Source organism: Microtus pennsylvanicus, chromosome 13, assembly GCF_037038515.1.
Source record: "Microtus pennsylvanicus isolate mMicPen1 chromosome 13, mMicPen1.hap1, whole genome shotgun sequence".
In the NCBI taxonomy this organism is placed as follows: Eukaryota; Metazoa; Chordata; class Mammalia; order Rodentia; family Cricetidae; genus Microtus; species Microtus pennsylvanicus.
The window spans coordinates 5,434,298-5,452,145 of NC_134591.1; the positions used below are offsets into that span (position 1 = coordinate 5,434,298).

General features: G+C 38.9%; 1 protein-coding gene across 5 annotated transcripts in view; it reads right to left on the reverse strand.

Annotated features, from left to right (window-relative positions):
* The window catches only part of Astn2 (astrotactin 2), a 997,088-nt gene that overhangs the window by 557,158 nt on the left and 422,082 nt on the right, over positions 1-17,848 (reverse strand). For all 5 annotated transcript variants that reach the window (XM_075947014.1, XM_075947013.1, XM_075947012.1 and 2 more), the window contains one exon: positions 7,254-7,421. In XM_075947014.1, coding sequence (XP_075803129.1) covers positions 7,254-7,421 — 168 coding nt within the window. The remainder of the gene's footprint in view (positions 1-7,253; positions 7,422-17,848) is intronic.

Here is a 17,848-nt window from a genome sequence, read left to right on the forward strand (position 1 = left end):
GAGGATGAAGGAACTAAAGAAGAGCACAAAAAAAGCGTAGCTGATGAAAAGCACACAGGTCATGCAGAGAGAATAGCACCTTGACAGCCCCCATCATATTAATGAGCAGAAATGACCCAGCATTAGCAGGTAGGGGGTAATTGTCTATCTCAAGCATGGATTAACCACTGTCACCTATTTCTAAACTTTTGTTCGTAAACCCTTGGCTATAAGTTCTACCAATATATTTAGATGACAGGTTTTACTATTTTAAGTATCAGGGCATAAACAGTTGTCAGTAGCGGAATAAAATATTTGATATACTTGGATAAAATTAAATGCTATCTAATTTAAATGTTGAAAGATTGTATATGTATCATCACTCCTTTAGTCCCTTCGAAATGGCTGTCAGAGATAGTGCAGGCCGCCTTCTTATTTGCTACTTTGCAATGTGAGACTTAACACCTTTCACAATATCTTTCAAGTTCATGGCAACATTGTCTTGACTTTCAGTGACACTGGAAAGTTCTCTATAAGGAAAAACTTTTACAGTTCCTTTTGTGGAACACTGTAACCTTCTTGTCCTCAATTTTTGAACAGTCAAGCTTGTTTTGGTCTGTTGCAGCTTCTCTAAAATTTCATGACCTCACCTTTGACCCAGATCACCCTTTTTATAACAGACCACAATCCTCTTGCACAACATAACAGATGAAGAGTAAGAACTCTCTATTATGGAAAGGAGTACAATGCCCTGCTTTGGTGATATGTTCAGATCTAGAAAAAGCATTTCATTATCTCAGTACTTGTCTAGTCTCTTTGCATCCCACCCATTGGTATGGGAGTAAATGCTTACTGATTGGCTTTTTTAAGAAAATAAAGATTTAGCTTGTGGTGTTTACCAGATTTTTTGATTTAAATATAGTCAGACTAGTCAACTTCCAGGACCATCATGTGATATCATTGAACAAACAGTTGGGAGTATTTGCTAACAGTGACTTTCATGAGCCAACATGAACTGTTTCCAGTGCACCTAGCTTCCCACTCCATGGTCATTCTGTAAGAGGTACTATCTGTTGAAATTCCTGGAGCTCGGCAATATCATTCAGCTAGGAAAATATATTCTTCTCTCTCTCTCTCTCTCTCTCTCTCTCTCTCTCTCTCTCTCTCTCTCTCTCTCTCTCTCCCTCTCTCTCTCTTTCTCTCTCTCTCTCCTTCTCTCTATCTCTTCACACACACACACACACACACACACACACACACACACACATTCTCTACATATAGCATCTTTCTCATTATGTCTGCTGTCTCTGTCACTTGAAAGGAATGATCCTTCTTATCAAGATTTGAATATAAACTCTGAGACATGATGTCCAAAGTTTGCCTCCATGATGACTTTGCTCATATTCATGAACTGATTCACAGAAGGCGGTGGTTCTTTAGTTTCCAAATTATGACTATATTATTATTTTTATTGGGAATTTTTTACATGATGTGCTTTGGTAAAATCTACCCCATTTCTAATTCTTTTTCTCTCCCTCTACACACTTATTCTTCCCAACTTTTCTGCTTTCTTTCTTAAACCTGCTGAGTCCACTTCACACTCTGTGTGTACACAGCTTGTTTAAAGGAAGCTATGCTACTTCTTCTAGATCTAAAAGAGAACATTCACAAGGCTTGGGGAGTGGTTTAATTCTTTCTTAGTTACTCCCAAATTGTCATTCTTGATGGATTTCAGTTAATTGAGTAGTCAGTTCAGAAGTTTTTTTGGAAAGTTAGATGTCCATGAATGGTTGAGGTTAAATATGGGAATAACTTTCCCTATTTCAGTGTCTAATCACCTTACTGAAATCTGGTGTTTATTTTTAAAATATTAAGTACTTCAATAATGTAATTAATTATCAATCAAATTTGAAGTGCTAGGCCTAAGACTAAGGACTTTACACATCCTAGTCATATGATCCGCCATTGAGCTACATATCCAGGCAAGATAAGCATCTTATGAGTCTGTTTCATATTATTTGCCCAATCTGCACCCTGATTCTTCTTTATTACCTTGTCTCCACTTACATCTAGAATATTTCTAGATGCTAGCTCACTGTACTATTCTGTACTCTCTGTGTCTTTATACACCTTCTTCTTCCTATTTTAATGCTGAGCTCTCTGCTAAGCACTCTCCTTATGCACAATCCCCAGTGATTCTCCAAGACTGAACTAAAAGGTCATCTTTCTCCCAATACCTCTCCTGAAATCCTGTATCCAATACATTTCTCACTGTTCTCCAGGAAGGAAGCAGTTACTTAATACATTTTTCTTGATTTATGGCACACTATGTTTTTTTATAATAGCTATATTATCATATTCTTTTTATCTCTTTAAGAATGTGAAATCCACAAAGAAAAGATCACTATCCAATATATCTGTGATTTCCCATTGCCCCTAACACAGAGACTAATAAAATGAGGAATTAAGAAATTCTTGCTTGAATTGATTCTAATGAATCAATTTTGTGGATTTGAGTCAAAGCTCACAAAAGTATATTTAGTTCTCATTTTTGACTTCTCACTTACAGATACTCCTATCTCTTTATACCTTAAGTGGTTTGAGTGGTTTATAAAAGAGATTATTTTGCTCGCCATTGTGCTAGGAAGGATACAGGGATAAACTACACAAAAGCTCTGAACCTATGAGCTTAAGTTGTAGGAGGTAGGGCAAATATTTAAACAATAACTGAATTTAAACTTTACTGTAATCAAAGAATCTAATAATTTATAGAACTTATTTATTCTACTGAGGGAAAAAGAGAGGCAATCAAGTGAGTAATCAAGGTTGCAGAAGGTTGATGATTAAAGAATGGACAACGCTTCAGCTGGCAAGAGTACCTTCTGTCATGACAGGAGACACCGAAAGGGATGGAGCAGATGGAGGAGGAAAACCCGTGAGTGAGAGAGTGAGTGTGTGTAGTGAAAACAATATAAAGAATCACTCTCAGGGATTTGGTGGCATGGGAAGATGAGAATAGATAATCCTGGTTAATGTGAATGGGTCCTGGATAGTTTTTGTTGAGCCAGTTTTCTAAACCTTGAAAACACTTATTCTGAATTCTTGTCTAGGCAGACGTGAAGAAAAGATTGTAATAGTTGTATGTGAGTATTTCTAGAAGGCTTTTTCCTCTTATTGAATATCAGGCACCACACTGAACTTTAATGACAGATTGAGGGAAAACACATCTTGACTCCTATCCTCATCCCCTCACAAAATTAACACACTGGTGATAGAAATGCCCAATCTGAGCAATGATCAAGCACAACAACAACAATGGCGTACGAAAGCATCAAAGAATATAACCACAGGGAACAGGTATCTTTCATTAGTTCTCAATCAGGAAAGTGCTCATAAAAAATAATAAGAAATGTGTTTTGACTGAATGTGAATTGAGAAAAATGGTGCCCTTAGTGTCCCAGTAAAAGAAGAAAGCTGTTTAAAATGATCAAAAAAAAATTGAGAAAGGGATGGGAGTACGTGAGGGTCAGGTATGTTCAATGAACTGCATGAAGATGGGCAGATAGACACCAACATGCTTCTGTCAAAAAGACCTCATCAGTGAATATGGTAGCTGAGACTGTTGCTGTGTAAGCTGAGCATGAGAAGGCAATTGAGGATGAGCAATGACTGCAACCTTACCACGTCAGTATAGTGCGTGATCAGAAGCATCCACAACTGCCAGTCATGGGCTTGGAACACAGAATCCTAAGCTCCATTTCTGTTGTCTCCAAGAGCTTGAAAATAACTAGGTTAGGACACAGGACTCTGGGAATAAATCTTAGCTCTGTCATCAGCTGGCCAGGGCCTTGATCTTGTCATTGGTCTTTTACATTAGTACTCACATCCATAAAGCTGAGATGGTCTTCTGGGTTCTACCCATGGTTCCAGCTCTAGGATGTGTGTGTGTGTGTGTGTGTGTGTGTGTGTGTGTGTGTGTGTGTGTGTGTAAGTGTGCATGAACATGTCCATGCATGTGTGTGTGTTTTCAGGGGAGAAGGGGAGAGAAAAACTCTTTTGTATGATAGTAACTTACAATATATTATTGTTGTTATTATTTTATTATTTTAGCCATTTATTGTTTTATAAATTTTATGGGTGGATATAACAAATCTTTGTCAATTTCAACCCCATACCCTCCCTTTAACTCTTGTGGTATTCTCTACCACTTTCAAACTTTCTGTGTTTTCTTATGAGCTCACTGAGTCCACTTAGTGCTCTCAGGACGTGCATGGATGTAGTGCCATCCACTGGGGCAAGAGCAGCCTATCAGGAGCTTCAGTCAAAGAATATGGATCCTCCTCTAGTTTCAATTGTCTGAAGAGACTATGTAGGAAGTGCAGTGATATTCCAGAGTGTACCTGGTAGAACCATGGAAAGGCTGTGAAAGGGAGTCTCAACAGCTCTTGACTAGACTAAGGGAGACAGATTCTAAGTCAGATCCTGGTCCTACTCTGAAGAGATTCAGTAGTTCGCCTGCTGAAAGCCTCTCCTCACTTTCAGAGATTTTTCCTAGCCTTGGTTTTCTGTTTTCCTATTTGTGGATGACAGGAACTATTATGAACTGAACAGCATTAATAAATGGTGCCTTCTTTGTGTATGAAGTTGTTGATTTGAGTAAGACAACATCACTAAAGTTTGGATTACATCTAGATGTTGTTGAATAAAAATTTCTATCTCTGTTCAGAGTTTCTCTTTGAGTCTTGGACTTGTAGTGAATTCTTATTCTCTTATTTTGGTTTCCATTTTGAACATTAGTGCACACCTTTTCTTTCCTTTTTAGTTCTCTCACTTTGACAGTTTGCAGCCGTTAGTCTCATGCTTCTTCAGTATGATGGATCCAGATATCTGACAGATACACAGTTATCACGGATGCCAGGGATGACCTGGTAAAGGCAGCTGCTTGGGCACTAGACATAGCATGCTGCACCCACATGGCTCAAGAAGTATGCAGAGATAATAACCTGGACTATCTTCTCCACTAGCAGACTGAGTTCGTTGTCTGTCTTCTGACCAGTTGCTTTAAATAATTAAAATATTTAATGATGAATTAAATATGCACTGCAATTGCCTAACCCTAGTATGTCTGCATATCATTTGTAACAAGGGAAGCCAGGAGGATGACAATCACAGCACATTAGTCTCTTTACTCATAATGTCTATTCAGTAAGTCTTAAAATTCATTTCCTGTTTGATGGCGTAAAGAATTTGTGCACAACTCCAATAAAAATCTGGAATAACTCCAAACTGTGTTTTCCTTAAGACTGTAGGAAAACAAAAGGTTGAGACCAATGATGAGGCAGGCAGGAAGTAGACATGGATTAGACAAGAGCCACAAGATGGGAATGGGGCATCTGTCAGCATAAGTAAGTTTCTTGTATGAGATATTTCAACATCATTCTATCAACTAAATGAAGTGGAGAAGGCATACTGCAAAGGGGCCGCCCATCTTTCTTTCCTCAGTAGCACAGAACTGCTGCATTCACTCTCCACTTCTGTGTGATATGCAGCTGGTTTTTTGAACTAATATCACAACCCTGTTTTTTACACCTCTCACCCAGCCCTTACCCTCTCACGGCATGCCTGCCTCCGGAAGTGATGACTTGATTTGTCTCTCCATTCAGACTGGAAAATTTGTGATCATCTTTGCCTGTACTCCATTTCTCACATCCCATATCTAATAACACAGGCTGCCAAGCCTATACTGAAGTCGTCCAGTATCTGTTAGTATCTCACCATTTCTTTCCTTCGTCTCAGGGTCTAAGCCATTACCAACTCCTGCTTAGATTACAGCGCTAGCATGTTTTAACATTCCGGACCTGATTCTTCACACAGAAGCCAGAGTGGACCGGTTAAATTATGGATCAGAGTTCATACTCACATGCTCCTTTGCTCAGAAATATTCAAAGACATTTCCATTTGTCTGAAGCTCCACATCGTCCTAATATAAGGTCTGAACTGCCTTTGCCCCAGATGTGCACTTCAGACCATTCTTCCTGCTCCTTCCTTCCCCTCGAGGTGTCTTGGCATTCCTACCACTACCCATTAAAAGACAAATTTATGAGTTCCTGTTGCACAGAATTGATGTATGCACGGCTTTCTATTTCGAAAACTCTATAAGAGTGACATGGTTTCACATGTTCCCATCGCCAGGTACTTGTTCAAATAACACCTTCCTGAAGAGCCTTTCTATCTACAGTGACAATACCTCCCCCTCTTCCAAGGCTGTCATTGCATAGGCTTTGACGTCTACTGTCTATTATCTATCAACTATCTGTCTCTATGTAATGTATGTAAGTTTGTTTATTACAATATTTTCCAAAAGAACTTTCTAAAGATCCTTTATAAGGGTTGTTTAAGACAGTGGTCTTTAGTCATACAGAGTCCTGGAGTACTTGAAATTTGGCTAATGTGACTGAGGATATGAATACTTAATGTTATTTTATTTCAATTAATTTAAAATAAACAAGCATATATGCCTTTGGCTACCATATGAGGCTGTGCATATATGGTGTTCCTTTCCACAGACACTCACATACAGATTACGTTAGTCAGGGAATTTGCTTAAAAACCATGCTGTAAGAAATTCCTGCTAATTAGATGTACAAGTGAATACATGGACAAATTATCTTTATTATCATTAGATTTTAAATTTTAGGTTCATTTCATAAATGATCATACAGAGAAATGAGCTTTCCTTTGGTATTTTTATATGTATGTCACTCTACTCTGCTTTTATTCACGTTCTCTGCCCACTTTTGTTGTTTCCCTTTCTTCCCCCACACCCATCTACTTCACCCTTCCTATAACCTGCTGTATGGTAGTCTATTATTTATTCTTTATTTGTTTAAACTTAAAAGAAAACATGTATGTTAGGAATTCTTTTCTTTTGCTAATAGTTAAAGATACAGTAGTAGCTTGCTGAAGAATATGGATTTAAAGGAACACAGGACATGAACCTAGCAGTGTCTGATGGCATTTAGACATTCAGTCTTGCTGAGTTTGAGCTGGATGCCCTATGAGGTCTTTTCCAACTCAGCTTTCATGGTTTTCTAAGAATTTCCCCTTTACCAGGAAATAGCAGTACATGGTTTAAACAATTGACTGGACCGACTGACCTTTACATCGAATCCCTTGTCAGTGGCTCAGCAATCTCTGATTTCTTAAGTGGAATGAATGCAGACTCTCCTTAAGTCCACAACACCTTTATCTCAAGTCCCACACTCATGACTTACCAGTTTCTGGGTCACAGAGCTGTTCACAGGCATCTGTTGTCCTCTGTCCACAGAGATCTCTCACCCATGGGGAGGTGGCATTGATCTGGTAGTACAGGGACAGCTTGGCAGGATTGAGCCAGTCAGAGATATCCAGGTAGCTTCCTTCACTCACCACAAAGCTGCTCCCTGTGGGTGAACAGAAAGCAACAGCTACTTTCTCCTCAATTTCAGAGTCATTGCTTGTGCTAAAGGAACAAAGAAACAAATAATCCACTCTCAGTTGTTACAACACACTTAGCTAAGAACAGTTGAAGGACCTTTACCCTGTGTCATTAAAGGGTCAAGAGTCAACATGACCTAGTTCATCCAAGTGGTTAAAAGTGTGTCCTTAGGATTGGGTTTAGGCCCAGACATCACCATTTATAGAACACTGACTTTGTGAAAGTCACTTAGTTACTCTGGTCTTGGCTGCTGCATCGGTAAATAAAAATGTTAATGAGAGCCTCTCAACTGTGAGAATGAAATAGATTGATGTAAGGTATGTAGACAGTACCTGATAGGTTCTAGTAAAAATGATTAAATGTTAAATTTTCAAAAGGAAGAATGACCATCCTTGTTACCCAGGCATCCCTTTGGAAAAGAGTGCACCAATGCTCTACAGAGCTAAGCGGGTAATATCTACATGCAAGAGAAGAAACAAGGAATCAAGGCCTTTCCCCCTAGTGTGTGCTATATTTTGTTATTGCTTTTGCAGTACTGTGATTCAAAATAAGGGTCTCACATATGTACTTGGTGCATGCTCTACCACTGAGCTCTACTCTCAACCCAACTTATTTTATTTAAAGGGAGAATCATAAGGCAGAAATATAGACAGTTGTAGACAAAGAAATAGAGGAATTTTCAAGGAAATTCCTAGAAACTTTAAGGAAAGATACTACATATGAGCATGCGCATATATGTATACACACCTTGATACTGAATTTAGTACCATACTCCTATAATCCCAGTACTCAGAAGATGGAAGGTAATAAGTTCCAAGCTAGTAAGATCTACACAATGATTTTCAGGTCAGCCAGAGATGCAGAGGAAGACCATGTCTCAAAAAGCAGCAAACAAACAAGCAAATGAGCTTGATGCTTGGAATTTGGTGAGAACAGGAAGAGAAGCAGGTGAGGGCCGGCATCAAGAGGCCATGTCAATCTCCACTAGAATGGTAGCTATGAATCACTTCCAGTTAGAGCTTTACACATGGGCCTAAAAGCCAGAAGAAGCTTACATTTAAGCTTTTATTATAACCAACCCATTTTCCAATGAAGACTTAAAGATGTTCATAGAAACTTATGTAGGTCAAAAAAGCCTCAAGCTTTATAATCTATGAATTGAAATATTTCTCACTAATTCATAAGATATATCACACATATATATTCATATATGCATGTACATACCATACATTATCTTTTTAAATGTAATTATTGTATAATTATACAGTGTTTGCTTATATATATTCTATACAAATTCACATATGCTCATATATACATCCAAGTGGAGGAAGCAAGAAGATTCCTGAGATTGGCTACAATAATATTGTAAATGATGAACGTGTGTGTGTGTGTGTGAAACAATCACACAAAGCAAGGTTAAGCTTTACAGAGTAAAAGAATATGAGTCTGAATAGGCCTAAATAGACTTGAAAAGTAGCTCTGAACTTGTGGTAGATCTATCAACCTGCATCACAGCGAACAGAAAATTGTGTTCTAAAATTAGCATAACTAAGCATTCTACCCTGTTTGCTTCTCTTTACCACACCAGAAAACAACACCAACAGAAAATCTAGTTTTTCCCAGGGAAGTAATTCAGTTTTCCCATTTCAGTTTCTAAGCATCCTTTGCATCAAACAGGGGCTTCTGTCAGATCATATCAGACACTGTTCTTGACCTATGATTAAGCTAATATTGGATCAGATCATCTGCTGTAGTCCAGTGAAAAATGGTCAGAGAGATGAGGTCACATCAAACCATGTCTGGCTGCCTAAGTGTCTAAAGCCAGGAACTAATGCTTCCATTCTCTAACTCACACAGACACAGACTGTTCATCATTCTATAGAAGGAGTTGCTATGTAAAGGCACAGGAGGCGACACGATTTTCAGTGTGAATGCCAGAAGCATCCATTGAAACAGCAGGAGTAGATGAGTGGCATCAAGCTGATATAAGGAAATGACCCCTTTTGAAGTTGGCCCTAAAGTCCTTGGCAGCTAAAGGAAAAAAAAATTGAGTCTGTTGGATTTTATATTTCAAAATTTTGGCAAGGAAATCTATGCAAATGTATTTGCAAAGCCACGTTTCCCCCACTGGAACAAAGCCCAAACAGAAACGTGTCTCATGGGTCCTTGAGCAAGGCACTACACATCAGAATCAACTGCAGAGTTTTCTTTCAAAAAGCACAGTCATGCTGTTTATGTGGATAATTCTTGTATTTATTCCCACTAAAGACTGAGGTATGGATATTGAACTCTGTCCCAAGGCTGAGCTTGGTTGATTTAGCTGCTTTAGAAAAGCTTCATAGTGCTGTAAAATGAGAGCAGCCAGCAAGATGTGAGTTCAGATCTTCATGTTGTTACTTCATAGATGTATAGCCTTGAGCAAGAAAGCAAGTCCCCACCCCAGTTACCACACATGAACAGCATGGATAGACAACCCTCCTAGATGCTGTTATAAAGGCTCCATAAGACAATATATCTGCCTTGGATAAGGACTGTCTAAAGGAATACTCAGAGGCAGAGACTGTCATGGGAAAAGGGCATGGAGGGAAACGTTAAATTGCCACGGAGATGCAGAAAGAGCCCTTTAGAGATTGCAATGAATACTCTGACGGTAGATGGTCCTTCATACTGGTTCCAAATCAAGATAAGTCTTTGTACCATCACATCGCTCAGAGTGGGACTATAGGCTGTTTCTGAGGAGCAGAAACAACCTTAGGTGAAACAGTCCTTCATAATGGAGGATGTTAATGCAAGAAACACTCAGTTGAGAGGGGCCAGACATGAACCCCCTGCAATTGGGAGAATGAGTGTGGCACCACTTACTGGAGAGAAGGGTACGGCATCACAAATTCCCTAAAGCACATAAAGCACTGGGCGCTTTATGAAATAGACTCATGGCAGCAATTTTCCTTATTATTTGGCTTTCTTATGAACTTCAAAGCTCTACACACAATATCAACAGATATTAGAAATATAATTGGACTAGAAAACAGGTATAATAGACTACTTGTATTTGAAGGCTGAGCCTTTTAGACATAACTGGGTCATGAAGATAGAGTTCTTATAATTGGGATTAGTGCTCTTATTGAAGACTTAGAAAACTGTTTTAAGCACTGAGGAAGGATAGCCCAAGTGAACCAGGAGGTCGACTATTACCCGACACCAACCTGACAGCATCCCTATCTTAAACTCTCCAGACTCCAGAACCTTCAGAAATACACATGTACTGTTTGTAAGGCACGGGCTCTCTGGTATTCTGCCTAAGCATCATAAGTGGACTAAGTCAGTAGCTTATCTTTCACATCACTGAAATGGTATGTTACCGAGATGGACAGGCACCCTGATGGCAGAGGGAAGCCACTATCCTTTGAGTGTAATGAGTGATACATTATTTTACATATTCTACTCACAATAGTCTGGTGGGATAGTCATTTTCCTTATCACAGAAGACTATAGGAGACACAGAAAAAAACTGATCTGAACAATCTGCATAATTCCCCAGGGGCAGGAGTGGAAATGGCAAGAAGAGTTTTCATTCTCTAAAGCTGTGACCATCCCATATCCCAGGGTGGTATTTTGAGAAACAGGAACATTGGAAGGGTTGTCATCTGTGGTCCTTTCACTCCTCCTCCAGAAGGTTGGACATTCACTTTGACGACTGTAGCACAGATAGTGCCAGAGGCACCTCCTCCTCTGGTGGACTATGAATTCTAAGAAGGAACGTATGCGGAGTCATTAGCCTTTATCAATCCACTTCTGAGCAAAATACTTGCCACATTTTCAAGGTTTAGCAAATGTTAAAGTAAATTAATGAAATCAATTTCCATGTCTAACTACAGAGACCTTCAACTCACTTCTTCCTGGGATTATGAAGTAGACAGGCCATCTAACTGGCCAAGCTTAATTTTATATGCACTCCATGACACCTAGACAATAAGGTTAGCACTTTAGGAATCTCAATACTTTCAAACTAAAAAAACTGAACTTCACTTTCATGGCTATTTTGAGAAGAGACTCACTTTAATGGGCTTGAGATATGGATGAGTAAAATAGAGAGCAGAGCAAAGAGACTCTGCGTGAGGGAGCAAGGAGGTGTAAAGACCATGCTGTATCAGAAATGGTGAAAGAAAGACATCCATGCTTAAGTTTAGTGTGCTAATTTGTTCAGTACTTAGTAAAGCCTTCTGCATGTAAATACGTTTTTCTAGAAACTGAAAAATGTGTTGTAGCCATTGAAAATATTATGAGCTAGATAATGTATAGCAAATACACGCCAAAGTGCATGCCCTACAAACCAGAGGATGGGGAGGATTATTTGAAAAGCTGTTTTCTCCTTTTGAAAAAGCAAGGAAGCTTGGAAAGCAAACCTTGACAATTGGCGTTTAACTTAAGTTTAGAAGCAAAGATATAACAAAAGAGGTTAAAACTGCAAAGTATAAAGAGATAGGTGCTTGGGTAGTACATGGAAATTTACCCAGTAGAGCTGAAAGCCTTACCTGTCTCATACATCCCAATCCTTGCCATACTTATGACAGAATTGTATCTAGTGTGAACTTACACACGCTATGTCATTCATTCATTCATCTGTAATTCTGGATATAAACTGGGTAGCAAGCCCTGTACCAGACTGTAACTGAACAAAACACAGCATGTGAGAATAGCAAGGATGGTGATAAGACCTAGAATTCCGAGGAAAGCCTGTGTGCCCGTGCTTCTTTCCCCTTTACTTCATATTCTATCTATTCTTCATTTCTCAAATGCAAAGGGCATGCTTTGTTTAACTCATGATCTCTATAGCTCATAGTGTGTGATGGAGGTTCAGAAGATATTTGGATATAAGCAGAGAATCTGAGAAAAAATACAAGGCAGAGTTAGGAGGGTGGATGCACTAGTAAGTTAAATGAGTGTCAAACAGCTCTCTGAATAAATTGCCACATTTCTATGGGAATGAAAACTACATCACAAGGAAATAAAAATGTGTTATTCCTTGTGTCTCATTTTCCCCATATTTTCCTCTGGATGTCTGTCTTATTTTCTTGGCTTTAGATTAAAAGCCCTCCCTCCTTTATTGGGCAATGTAAGATTCCTCCTGAGATACTCATTTAGATCCTCCCAGAGAGCAATGACTCTTAAGTGAATCTCTGCCAAAATCTCAACTTCAAAATGTCATGTTTCCTTATTTTTAAATATATATATGTATATATATATATACACATACATATATATTCATTTTTCTCCCACAGCCTTGTGGGAATATACATCATCTAATTAGCCAAATGGATTTTCAGTTCAGCCCAATCATTCCCTTATCAAGAATCTGAAGCCTTGTGTTGCTGAGGGGACTGCACGGGCACTGAGGTCCTCATTAACTCTGATCTTCAATTACATTGATTATAAGCCTGCTTCTGTAATTGTGCAGAATAGATCAGGGGTGAGAGGGGAAGCTCAGGCCATTCCATAATGTTCTCTAAAAAGCCAGAGGCACAGCATCCCCCAAAAGAAACTGAAAGCTCCAGATGAGAACTAAAAATCCCATAGAAGTAGGTATCACAAGACAATTTTGTCTTTTTTTCCAAATTCCTTTCATTACAATGTTCACCATTAGTCAGAACAATGATGCCATGGATAAAAGACTTCAAAACAAGGATCTGGCCGCCATGGTGAATGGCCAGCCGATGCTCTCCACAAGCAAAGTGCAGGAAGGATTTTGCTCCCACGCATTCAGTTCTCTCTGTTTCCTCTCTTTGGTTGTTAGATGATGAGAAGCACTTTCCCTCCTGTCACACCATCACAGAGCCTTTCCTGGGGGTAGGAGGATGTTGAAACGCAGAAGCAGAAATGAGGACCACTTCTATTATTAGCCCAGCGGGTAAGTGAAGCACATGTCCACTCTGGCCCCTGCCCTAGTTTACAGAGCCATAAGTCATCTTGGCTACATTCTACTGTCCATTGAAAAGTGGATACATAAAGTTGGCGATCAAACAAAAAATCTGAGGGCTTTTAAAGCAGAAGCAAAGCCAGCCTAGGTGGTTGGGAGCAATTGGTCTCTGAGAACAGCATCTTTATTGTGGGCCTGTTTCCAAACAAGGCTCTCAGCCACTTATCTCTGTGTCTTTTCTTCTACCTCCATCTTTCCCTTTTATCTCATCTTATGCCACTTAATTTCTGTTTACCTTGGGTCAAGTTCAACCTTCTCACAATCACCTACATGCTCTCTATCTGTAATGGGATGGGCTGTGTCCTCTTCAAGTTTATTTAGTACAGGTCTAGCATGCATTGACTCAAAAATATGACTGACTGCATTTGAAGCCATGGTCTTTAAAAAAGGCAGAGTTAAAAGGGAATATTGATTGGAGCCTTTATCCAACATGACCCATGTCCTTATAAGAAGAAATTAATCCCACATGTACAAGGTGGAGGGACTATTTGAAGAGGAGAAAAGAAGAAAGCCATCTATCAGCCAAGGATAGAGACAGCAGAAGAAATTAATGTTTCTAACACCATGATTTTTGACTGCTAACTCCATAACTATAAGAAAACCATTCATGAAATTTTAACCACTCTGTCACTGGTACTTTATTATGACAGTATTAGCAAACTAATACACTACTTTTATGGTACTGGACAAATATCTCTATGTGCAATTCTGATTATTAACCTTTATTTAATACCATGAACCCTAGGGATAACTTCTCAGAATAAGGCTTGAAATGTATACAATAAAAAATGTAAAATGACAAAGTCAATAACTGAAATTCAAATGCATAGAGTTCTAAACATAAACCTTAGTTTCATTTAAGCCATTTTCATTGATTCCTTTAGAAGTCCAATCTGGTTCCAAACACTCCAGCATCACTGGACAGACAGAGGATGTGGTATGTAGGTTATAAAATATACCATGGGAATAAGATGAAAATGTTAAAACGATGGAAGCTGAGAAGAATCTGAAAATGCCCAATGGCTATTTTAAAGAACCTTTTATGGAAAACAGTATTGTTAGGCTCTTCACAAAATAGATATTTGTTTAAATTTGGAATAATCTTGGAAATAATATACTAGATGAGAAATTTATGATGATATGAGAATCATACATGACATCTAAAAGAATTCCAAAACCCTTTTCTTTTTTATTCCTAAGGAGTTTACTGATTACCCTCCCCCTACACAAACCATCTCTTACTAGTGACATTCTAATCCCACAAGTACATTGTATATCCACTATTGCACTTTATTTATGGTTTGTTTTTGCAATGCACAGGGGGGTGTATTTTATTGCCCTCAAACCCATTTTTCACTCCTTTGGGGAAGTGACAATCCTCACTGAAAGATGCACACTATTCTTTAATAGGCAATCAAACCTAAGACAAAAAGCAGGAAAGAAAATGCTCCTGATCCCATGAGGATTGATCAAGTACCATCATGTGTTACATAAAGATCAACAGGAAACCTTGTATATAGCAGTGGTTCCCTAAAATTACAGTAGAGCTGAGAATTCCTCCTGCCTCTTAAAACTACAATTATACAAGAGATGCATGACTCATGTGTCTGGGGTCATGTTGGTGGTCATTTAAAGTGTAGTTATACAATGATATGTGATACATAATACTTAATGAGGCTACTAAGCATAAATTCTCCTGTATTATCTATTTATTATTCTTTATTTTTTTATCATTTTTAGAGTGTTCATCATCATAGTATTATAAGAATGCAGTTTCCTATAAAATATTCTATTGGGTGACATACCAGCAGTCTGCACATACATCTCATTTTTTCACATCTCTTGATTATATTGTTATATATTATATATACATTACATATTGTTTTCTCCTACATTTAATTTAGTCTTACAGTGCTTTGCTTACCATGGCCATATGAACAACACTATATATCATACACACAGCCCAAGTATGCAGGAAGTGGTGCCACATAGCTTTGTCCAAGCCTACATTATGATACTTGTGCCGTGACTCAGTATGTATCCCCATTATTAAGAAGTGCATGGCGAGAACTACCCCTAGAACTCTGTGTACAACTGGCTTTCCAAAGGCCACACTACTTGAACATGTCAGGACTAGAAGAGATCCTAAGTGCTGTGACCTCAAGGTCACAGTTGTTGGAGAGTACACACTGACCAGCAAACGCAGGTCCTGTGTAGTTGAATGCCAAAATCACAAAGCTACAACTCACGACTCCTACCTTTCCAGAAGGAGAGGACCATATCACAGGAGAATTGCTTAAGAGCTCATTACTAGTGACCACGGAAAAATAAACATGGACACGAGAAGGCCCATGGGGAATGTAGTGTCCCACATATGGAAAAGAGTTGCTTCTAAATAAATAGTTTTATTACTTTCCCCAAACTCAGTAAATGTAAGTTTTTATAAAGTGGCTTGTGGAATTCCTGTGGGCATTGCCTTTTTTTTTTAAATAGCATTTTCTGTATTTCCCATCTCAAACTGTGATCAAAGTCTGGCTAAAAACAGATTGTCACAGAATTCTACTTGCTTTTATTTGCCCTTGGTCTTGCTTCAAGTTGAGTTAGGGGTATTTGGGGGTCTGGACAAAAGCTGTTTGAAGTCTCGGTATTTCAAAAGAGCATTTCCCCCAAGGTACACGACAATTTGGTACCAAGCTAGGTAACAGAAAAAGAACAAAATCAGAAAATGCTTCCTTTATTTTTTTTAACTTATTTAAATTTCTAAGGAAATAATTTTGGTGCAAGCTAGAAAGTAGCTACTTACTATTAATTCTTTTTTTTTTCTTTTCTAGATTTACTTCTAAACTTTACAAGAAATTGATGGGACAAATCCAATTTAAATATCAGATTTACTTTGACTTAATACCAATGGTTGTTAATTTTTTAATTAAATGTATTCATTTACTGTGGGGGAGTACACATACTAATGCATGCAAATACAAGCCTGAGGAAGCTTTCCAGCATGGGTTCCCTCTTTCCAAAATGTAAGTACCAGGATCATACTTGGGTTCTCAGGCTTAGTGGAAAGTGTTTTTACCCAATGAGGCATGCCGTGGGCCCAGGCTCTGGAAGGAACATATTAACATTTGCCCCAATTCACATACATTCTTTGTTTTGACTTTTGTAACAGGGAAATATCTTTTCCTTCCTGTTAGCTGGTCAAGCATGACATGAATATAAAAATGGAACTTAGATAGGAGCTTTGTCAGAAGCAAAGAGGGCATCTCAAAACCCAGTCTAGCCCGTTTCTGGGTTACCATAGGAAGAATCCGTCTGGAACCCTTACTCATTTTCTTGCCTTCATTTTGGAAATACAGATCACAAAGCCTCCAATGTTATTAAGTAAAATTCATGTGAATTACTCATGAATAGTGTAGTCTCTGGTTAGAGATTTACAGTGAGCTATTCTTGGGAAATCTGCATAGTTAGCAATGTATTTCTGCATGTAATTTAATCTCTACCCATACATATAAAGTATATGATTTTGACTATATGTCCTGGAATAGTTGCATATTTATCTGTCCACACAATGCGCTTAGTAATTGTATTTTGTGTAGACAATGACTCCTGAATTCGTGTAATGGGGTAGTCCTGCCTGTAGCTTCATTTTAAAACATCACCTTGCTCACACCCATCATTCATTTACCCTAGGCTACCTATACCACATCCTGGCAACTACTCCTCTTGCTTTCACGAACTTATCTAAGGTGACTTAGGCAGGAGGGGAGTGAAGACATGCTGTAGAAGTGACAGATCCCAAGAAAGATGCCTGCTAAAAATCAGGATCCGCACATTTGGAAGAAAAACATTCCAAAAAACTGTGGGGCTGCAGTGTGAATCGTGATGCAAATAAGAACTGAGTGCACAGCCTTGCATGGCTCTGCATCTGCCCCTAGCACCGTTCCTTGTCCTTTCTTTCCCTCTCGTCTCTGTTGCCGCCCTCATCTATGAGATGTGCTTCTCTCTGCTCCTCCCAAGGAGCCTGCACACATATCAAGGGCTGTTTTCAGCAAAGGTAGCTCACAACTGTGAGCACTAAGAATAACCACATTAGCAATTCCTGCCCCGATCTGTTTCATTACTACACCATCGGTTCAAGCCACCCAACCAAGTTAGACCCAGGCACCTGCCTGCTTTTCTGTCTCTCACTTAATGCTTGTGCATGCTTGTGTGTGCGTGTGTGTGTGCGTGTGTGTGCGTGTGCGTGTGCGTGTACGTGTGTGTGCGTGCGTGTGTGTGTGCGTGTGTGTGTGCGTGTGCGTGTGTGTGTGTGTGCGTGTTGCTGCTCTTGCCTTCTACACTCTTCTTTCATCCTGGAAAAGTTTCAGACAAAAAAAGCACAGGCCTTGAAATCAGCAGACCGGGACCCAAACTGA